An 8,618-nucleotide genomic window follows, 5' to 3' on the forward strand; every position below is an offset into this window, starting at 1 on the left:
TGGGGAAATCTCTTCTATATCAGGAGTGAAGTGAATCTGAGACTACGCCATGTTCCTACCATGTTGTTACCTTGAGCTGTAGTGCACGACTGAGTCTTCCATTGCCCACAGAAGAGTACTCTTCTTGCAGAGAAACTCAGAAGCAGTTGGAAGTCATTAAAGGGAACTTTAAAATAACTGCCCGCAATTGGACAATCCTCTTGATGTTTTTTAATGAGAAAATTAAATTTTCCTCAGGTAAATCTGTTGTACATTATTACTGTTCTTTCTCTTTGTGCAGGACCACATCCCAAAAAAGCAGATGTCCAACAGCAGCTCTGTGAGCGAGTTCCTCCTGCTGGCATTCGCAGACACACGGGAGCTGCAGCTCCTGCACTTCGGGCTCTTCCTGGGCATCTACCTGGCTGCCCTCCTGGGCAACGGCCTCATCCTCACTGCCGTAGCCTGCGACCACCGCCTCCACACCCCCATGTACTTCTTCCTCCTCAGCCTCGCCCTCCTTGACCTGGGCTGCATCTCCACCACTCTCCCCAAAGCCATGGCCAATGCCCTCTGGGACACCAGGGCCATCTCCTATCAAGGATGTGCTGTCCAAGTCCTCTTTTTAGTATTCTTGCTTGGAGCAGAGTATTCCCTTCTCACCATCATGGCCTACGACTGCTACGTTGCCATCTGCAAGCCCCTGCACTACGGGAGCCTCGTGGGCAGCAGAGCTTGTGCCCAGATGGCAGCAGCTGCCTGGGGCAGTGGCTTTCTCAATGCTGTCCTGCACATGGCCACTACATTTTCCCTGCCCCTCTGCCAAGGCAATGCTGTGGACCAGTTCTTCTGTGAGATCCTCCAGATCCTCAAGCTCTCCTGCTCAGATGCCTACCTCAGGGAAGTTGGGCTTAATGCAATCACCTTCGGTTTAGGTATTGGCTGTTTTGTTTTCATTGTGCTGTCCTATGTGCAGATCTTCAGGGCAGTGCTGAGGATGCCCTCTTCTCAGGGCTGGCACAAAGCCTTTTCCACGTGCCTCCCTCACCTGGCCGTGGTCTCCCTGTTTGTCAGCACTGTCCTGTTTGCCTACCTGAAGCCCCCCTCCATCTCCTCCCCATCCCTGGACCTGGTGTTGTCATTTCTGTACTCAGTGGTGCCTCCAGCAGTGAACCCCCTCATCTACAGCATCAGGAACAGGGAACTAAGGAATTCAGTGAAGACGGTTCTAGAATACACAATTCTTCAATATATTTACATATAATAATATGCATAAAATCAAAATTCTTATGTTTCCTCAAAAAAACATAAGACAATTTTTTGTTAATATTTGTCTGTGTTATTATATTCTGAAAATATTGTTTCTGATTTAAATAATATATTTTTTATTTTCCTATTTGTTAATCATTTTCCCAGAGATGCCAGTTTCCTGTATAGATATACCCAGTAAGGAAGTCATCAGAAGCTCATTGCACTGAGTTGCTGTCTCTTCCCATCTCCTTTGGAGCTGGGGGAGCAGCCCCAGCACGCAGGAGGGGCTCAGGGCCCAGAGCCCAGCTGCCACAGGGAGGAGCAGCCCCGCTGGCCCTCGCGGCTGCCCCTCACTGCCCGCTGGGCTCTGCCTCTCTGCTGCCTTCGGGTCGGGGCTGCTTCTTCCCTGGAGCCATGGCCATGGCCAGCAGCAGGACGTGGCCTTTTCACTGCTGCTCTCTTTTGCCTTCCAGTGTGTTCCTCCTGTGCTCTTGTATCTGTGTTAGTCCTGAGGTCTCATGTACCTTGGTGACAGTCCTGCTGTCTCTGCAGTGACATCCCTGTGGCTGTAGGCAGCAGCAGGCACTGTGCAGCCCTCGGTCACAGCTGGCCTCCCTGCTAGCACCACAGTAACACGAGAGGCTGCTCAGGGCAAACCCAGAAGCCTGGGCACCTCTTCCAAATGTGCTATCAGGAATAGAGCCAAGGGGTTGCTCCCTGCTCTTCTGTTTTCTGGGCTTCTTCATGAAGGACACAGGCTGAAAGTCCCAGGGTGGTCTGTGACGCACCAAGGGCTGGACCAAGAGCTCAATTTGTGGTGGCACTTCCCCAAGCAGACAACAACAGGTCTTGGACTCATCTGCATGGGACTGTGCCCCCTGCAGTGGGGCTGATGCCAGATTCCAGCCTGGAGAGGAATCTGGAGCTGGCATCAGATGTCAGGGGATCTCCAGGGACAATGTGCTCGGTGGGTAGTGATTAGGACCTCTTAAAATGAGTGACCATCCAAGGAAGAGTCTTTTAGGGGGAAAAGTGAATCTGAGGTGTCCAGGGGCTAAGGAGAGCTCTGCAACGCCAGGGGAGGATGTGAAGAGGCAGCAGGTGAAGGCCCATAAGACTGCAGAGTAATTGAGGAGACCTTATTTAAAGCCCTGAAGAAGACGCAATACTTCTTCATCTCTGCAGCCAGCCCCCGAGAAATTGCCTGCCCCCCGAGAAATTGCCCCCCTCTCTTGGAAAGATGACCCCTTTATTTATTGCTGAGCACCACGTTACTGAGTTGCACCTGGAAGGCAGGGCTAGGCAGTGGGGATGGCAGGAGGAAGACTTGTGTGAAGACTATGAAAAACATGGAAATTCAGGGCTTTAGCAGATCCTTAAAGTCCTGCCTGGGTCCCCAAATGGAAAGCGATGTATGTCTGTGGGTGGAGGAGGAGGAGGCGAGTTCCAGGACAGGGGCAGGGCTGAAGGGCCCTGCGCGAAGCTGGGCTGATGGAGAAGTGTCCACCTTGCGTGTGTGTCTCAGCCTGGGAGAAGGGGCCTGCCCGCGGTGCGGGATGGCTGGGCTGTGCTCAGCCATGCCCCAGGAGCTGACCTTGCTCTCTTCCTCCCCGCCACTCCCCACACGGGGCAGGCCCTCGGGAAACACCCCTGAGCCTGGAGATGCACCAACCTGCTGCGGCGAGGTGCCACTACTGCAGGGGAAGAGGGGAGGGTTGGAGAGACACGTGGGGCCTGTGGGCAAGAGTGGTGTGGCCTGGGGAAGTGAGGGCCTGGGAAAAGTTACCCTGGATCCATAGGAGCCATTCTGGAAAGAAAACTTGTAGGCAGGAACAGCGCATTTCTGGAGGTACAGAGCTGCTGGGCACATTGTGCAGGGTGCTCTGATGGACTTTTGTGTCCTTTTCCATCGTGTCTTCAGTGCCACTTTTCTCAGAAATAGAGTAGCCAGCAGAGGTGTGATGGATATGCTGAGATCATGAAAGCCATCATCAACATGCCCCTAAGAAGATGACTGTTAAGGGGAGGTCGGGAGAAACCCAGGACAGGAGAGATGTGAGATTTGGAGGACGGAACAGGGGCTTAGCCAGCAGAAATTAAGGATTTTGTAGAGGTAAGAAGGTTCAGGTTTTTGTTGATGCTGTTGTAACTGTGACTTAAAATAGTCACACGAAGCCCTTCACCGGCTTCAACCAGTAAACTTAATTCCTAAATTTAAATGCTACTCCACACCCTGACAGGAATCCACTACTCTTATGCCTGACCTCAAAGTATGCACTGAAGCCAAAACTCAGCCCATAGCCTCTTTCCCTTACCCTTACTTTCTTGCTTACCTTGATCCCTACCCTTAAAACAAGATTTAAATGCTCTATTTAAGCCTAGATTCTTGGAAGAACTAAACAAAATCCTAAATCACAAGGCTTCGCCATACCCTAACCACACACCTGACACACCAAGCACAACACCAAACCCTCCCACTAAATCTTTTTTTAAGCTCTAACCCAGAAATATGAGACCTAGTCCCTAATCCCATTCATGAAAATCTAACACATAAAGCCCTGTTCCTGTGCATTAACCTCCTCACCTTCAGCCCCTCTCCTAACCCTTAAGGTGCTTGGCCCCCTGGGGTAAGGCAGGAATTGTGAGACTTCTCTGCAGTCCCATGGCATTCAGAGATGGATGTGAGGGGCCATGGATCTGATCAGCTTGTGGGCCACAAGGAGGACATGCGTGGGAATGCTCTGCTGAGCTCAGCTCTACCTCAGGATCTCCTGCCCCAGCAGGAGGAATGTGACTGGGGCAGTGACTGGGAGGTCACTTCTGTCTCTGCAGCTGATAGGGCAGCAGCAGGAACGTGTCACGCAAAGGGACTGTGAGGTCCCTTGTGTCTGGAGTTGGCAGGTCAGCCTTGGCTTCTCCCTGGGATGTGCACTTTGGGGCTGACATCTGCCAGTGGCCCTGCTAGGCCAGCAGAAGGCCCCTGCTTGGCATGCTGCCTGTGGGATCCCCTCTGCCTCCATCCCCAGGAGGACCCAGACACAAAGAAGGCCCGCACAGGGGCTGTCCTGTCCCTTCTGCTTGAGTCTAGGACTGGACTCAGGAGGCACAGGGCTTGGCTGTGTCTAGCCAAGAAGCTGCAAGGCCAGCAGCAGGCCCAGGCCTTGGAAGATGCTGGTGAGGTGACTTCTGTGTGCTTGGCTGACAGGCCGCAAGGAGCCTGATGGGTTGGGATGCCTGCTTCAGGAGTGGTTTCCACCGTGATGGATCTTTCTTTGGTAGTAGGAAACTTTAACTTTTCCTTCAGACTTTACGTTCTCAAGCAATTGCATCATTCTCCTCTCAGTATCCATGTTTCACTGACTCAGCACCAAAGTACACCACAGAACTCATTAAAACAGAGAAAGTCCTAAGCAGCCATAACTCTCCCACAGTTTTCTTCATGTCTTCAAAACTTGTAGAGCTAATTGGAGAGCTCTCATGGTATAGTTAAGGAGGAAGATTTCAAAGAGCATCTAATAGAAATCTTTCCTCATTTTAAAGGCTGAATTTTGTTGCATTTCAGTTTGGAGCATCATTTTCCTATAGATATTGGTCTAGGGTTGCTCCTTTGGAGACCTGCTTAGGTAGGAAGAGGAAGGTTTTTCCTATTTAAAAAGAAACAGCATGAAATCATGCTGCAGTTTTAAAAAAAAAAAAAAAAGTTAAAGTTCCTTATTTTTTGGCCTCCAGTTATGTTTACCTTCCCAAAAGGATGACTGTTCAAGATGTATTTTACAGTGATTAATAAGAAATTTAAAATCATAGTGTTAATATTAATCCATATCATACTAATTCAATGAGAAATTCTCATGATTCTCAGATGAGTTTCTGGCTAACGAAACCATTAGACAGACTGCTGAGAGATGGGCGAGCTGGAACTCACTGAAACTCAAAGCAGCAACTGGGTTCGTGAGGGCGGTCTGAATGATCCAAGAGTAAGGGGAGGGCAAAGCAGGAGAACCATGGGAAGTGCATAGGTCCAGACAGGCAGCTGGAAAGGGGACATTCAGCAAGGTCTGTGTAATCAAGTCAGGTTTTGTGCCTGGAAGATGAGGGAGAACACCATTATAGACAAAGGAATGACAAAGCAAGTACAGGTGAACACCAGGATTTCTTCTCCTGTGATGAATATACATTCTGAAAATTCACTTTTCTTCATGATCTTCTTTGTGAGACATTTAATGGAAGGGGTTGAATCATTTGAGCTGATGAGTAGTTGCTTTATTAGTTAAGTACTAAAAAAATTACAGGGTATTGAGGCAGAGCTTTGCTGTCTGACCATAAGCATAACCAGGGAAAACCTCCTGTGGCCCAGTTGTGTTTGAGGCACTTCCCTGGACCGGCAGATGTCAGAAAAGACCTGCACGAGACTGGAGACCTTTGGGAAAATCCGGTGGAGCCAGGTGGAGTTCCTAGAGCACCTCCACTGCCAGCAGTGGTCTTGTCCCTGTAACTGCAGCCCAGCTCAGCACAGGAAACCCCTTCAAAGACAAATCCCTTCTTCTGTGGGTTCCTGGGACTGACCTAGATTTGAAATGGCCATTGGAAACCCATGATATTCTTACTCCTACTTAACCCATGATACCCCTTATTCCTACGAGACACTTGAACACCCGTTTACCTTCCTGGGTCATCTTTAGCAAATTCAGGCTGAGAAATTCAAATATAGCACGCTTCAAATGGCTGAACCAGAACCCATCAACCTGCCCCAGTTTGGGAAATCATCCCCTTCCAACTAGGGTTTTGAAAGTGAAAAATGTGAAATGACCCGTCAGGTCAATGCGCAGAGTAAGGGGAAGTCATAGGTATTGTGCTGGAGTGTCAGAAGGCAAAAAGCACTGCACTGTGCCTCAGAGTAATCAAGGAGACCTAATCCAGTTCATCTGTGAGATAAAGCAGAGTGAAGGACATTGAGTTGTGTCCCAACATGAAGAAGGATGTACATCACTGGTGAAGGAGCTGTCTTTTTGTGCCATCACCAATGCAAATTACACAAGAACTACATCAAATAAAGGTAAGCTGTCCCACCTTGGCCCTGTCACACCACGGGGCAGCGGAGGGACCTTTCTCACTTTCAGCCTCTTCTTCAGAGAGGCTTTGCCCTCTCCCTGCGCACCACGGGGCACAGCCTGGCCCTGGACGCTGTGTGAGCACCGTGCAGGTTGTTGCAGGCTGCGGTGAAGGGACGAATGCCCTGGGCCCCCTTCCTGCTCTGCCCAGGCCAGCAAGGGCCCCGAGCAGCCTCCTGTCCCCTGCCCCTGCAGCTCGGGGCTCCCTTCCCCAGCCCTGGCTCTGCAGCACCAAGCCCTGCTGGGAGCCCTCCCCTGCATGCTGCCACCGCTCCCTGACGCTGCTGGTGCCCTCTGCCGGGCACTGCCCAGCCCAGCCCAGCCCCTGCCCACCTCTCCCCACCCCCCGGACCTTGCCTGGTCACCCAGTCTTGGTCCTTTCCGCTTGTTCACTGAAGGCCTCTGAGACCTTTGTGCTGTGGCCTCGCTGTGTGTCCTGGCATTGCAGAGCTCCCATCAGCCCGTGCATCCTTTGGCTTGGCTTTACTGTGAAGACCCACTTGCTGCCCACCCAACACAAGGCACACGGCATCCCAGGAGAACCCTTAGGATATCCTGGTGGCTCCCAATACCTCCCTGATGCCGCCAGCCCTGTCACGTTTCAATCCCAGGAAGCTGCTTCTTGACCAGTCAGGGCCTCCAGGGGCACTGGGAATCCGCCAGTGACGACTCAGTCCAGCCCTGACTCCCTCACCCCCCACCCTGTGCCCTCCTGCCCCTGTGCCCAGGTGGCACCCAAGCACAAAAGTGAGGCCTTGAGCCTGGCATTCCCTGAGCGTCTTCTGCACTCCAGTTTGGGAAGAAGAGCCCTGAGCAATGAGCAACTTCACTTTTATTAACAAGATGCCACAACATAGGCCAGATGTCATTTAGGAATAAACACATTCAGAGAAAGCCTCTGGGTCACACAGAGGGTTGGTCATCTGGAAAAGAAGAATGAAAGCAAATATTTATCTGCAAACAGAATTTTAAAGAATACGTACCTAAAGATCGAGAATTGCCTGAGATTAACTTGAGTAAAACTAGCAAAGGGAGATAGCCAATTTATTGCTAAATAAATATTACCACTAGGACCAGTTTCTTCAGTGTGGCTTTCAGGTCCTGGTTCCTCATGCTGTAGATGAGGGGATTCACTGCTGGAGGTACTACTACATATAAAACTGCCAGCAGTAGGTCCAAGGATGGTGAGGAGATGGAGGGGGGCTTCAGGTAGGCAAACGTGGCAGTGCTGACCATCAGGGAGACCACAGACAGGTGAGGGAGGCAAGTGGAAAAGGCTTTGTGCCGGCCCTGCTCAGAGGGCATCCTCAGCACAGCCCTGAAGATCTGCACATAGGACAGCACAATGAAAACAAAACAACCAAAGACTAAAGAAACACTAAACACAAGTGCCCCAACTTCCTTGAGGTAGGCATCTGAGCAGGAGAGCTTGAGGATCTGGGGGATTTCACAGAAGAACTGGTCCACAACATTGCCTTGGCAGAGGGGCAGGGAAAATGTAGTGGCCGTGTGCAGGACAGCATTGAGAAAGCCACTGCCCCAGGCAGCTGCTGCCTTCTGGGCACAAGCTCTGCTGCCCACGAGGCTCCCGTAGTGCAGGGGCTTGCAGATGCCAACGTAGCGGTCGTAGGACATGACGGTGAGTACATAAAGTTCTGCTGATATAAAGAAGAGAAAGAAAAAGACCTGAGCAGCACATCCTTGATAGGAGGTGGCCCTGGTGTCCCAGAGGACATTGGCCATGGCTTTGGGGAGAGTGGTGGAGATGCAGCCCAGGTTGAGGAGGGCGAGGTTGAGGAGGAAGAAGTACATGGGGGTGTGGAGGCAGTGGTCGCAGGCTACGGCGGTGAGGATGAGGCCGTTGCCCAGGAGGGCAGCCAGGTAGATGCCCAGGAAGAGCCCGAAGTGCAGGAGCTGCAGCTCCCGCGTGTCTGCGAATGTCTGCAGGAGGAACTCACTGATGGAGCTGCTGTTGGACATCTGCTAACTCTGGTCATGAGGTCCTGTACAAGGAGGACAAAGGCAGTGATAATGTACCACAGGCATATCAGAGGAAAACTCTTTCCATTTTCTCACTTAAATTCACCAAAAATTGCCCTATTCCAGGCACATATTTTGAAGGTCTCTTTCATTGATTTTGCCTTAGAGTGTCTCTGGGAGCAGGGGACTCATCTGTGGGCAATGGAAGAATCAGTCCTGCACTGCAGCCAGAGGTAGTAGCATCGTAGTAACATGGTAGTAACATGTTAGGAACATGGTAGGAACATGGGGTAGTCTCAG

General features: G+C 51.1%; 2 protein-coding genes across 2 annotated transcripts; one reads left to right on the top strand and one right to left on the bottom strand.

Annotated features, from left to right (window-relative positions):
- The first annotated feature begins 538 nt into the window (after positions 1-538).
- On the top strand, positions 539-1,243 carry LOC136787636 (olfactory receptor 14C36-like). Its single transcript, XM_066984948.1, has one exon. It carries the CDS (start codon positions 539-541, stop codon positions 1,241-1,243), a length of 705 nt encoding a protein of 234 aa, XP_066841049.1.
- Positions 1,244-7,388: 6,145 nt separating this feature from the next.
- LOC136787637 (olfactory receptor 14J1-like) lies at positions 7,389-7,973 on the bottom strand. Its single transcript, XM_066984949.1, has one exon. It carries the CDS (start codon positions 7,971-7,973, stop codon positions 7,389-7,391), a length of 585 nt encoding a protein of 194 aa, XP_066841050.1.
- Positions 7,974-8,618: the final 645 nt, after the last annotated feature.

Source organism: Anser cygnoides, chromosome 30 (assembly GCF_040182565.1).
Source record: "Anser cygnoides isolate HZ-2024a breed goose chromosome 30, Taihu_goose_T2T_genome, whole genome shotgun sequence".
In the NCBI taxonomy this organism is placed as follows: Eukaryota; Metazoa; Chordata; class Aves; order Anseriformes; family Anatidae; genus Anser; species Anser cygnoides.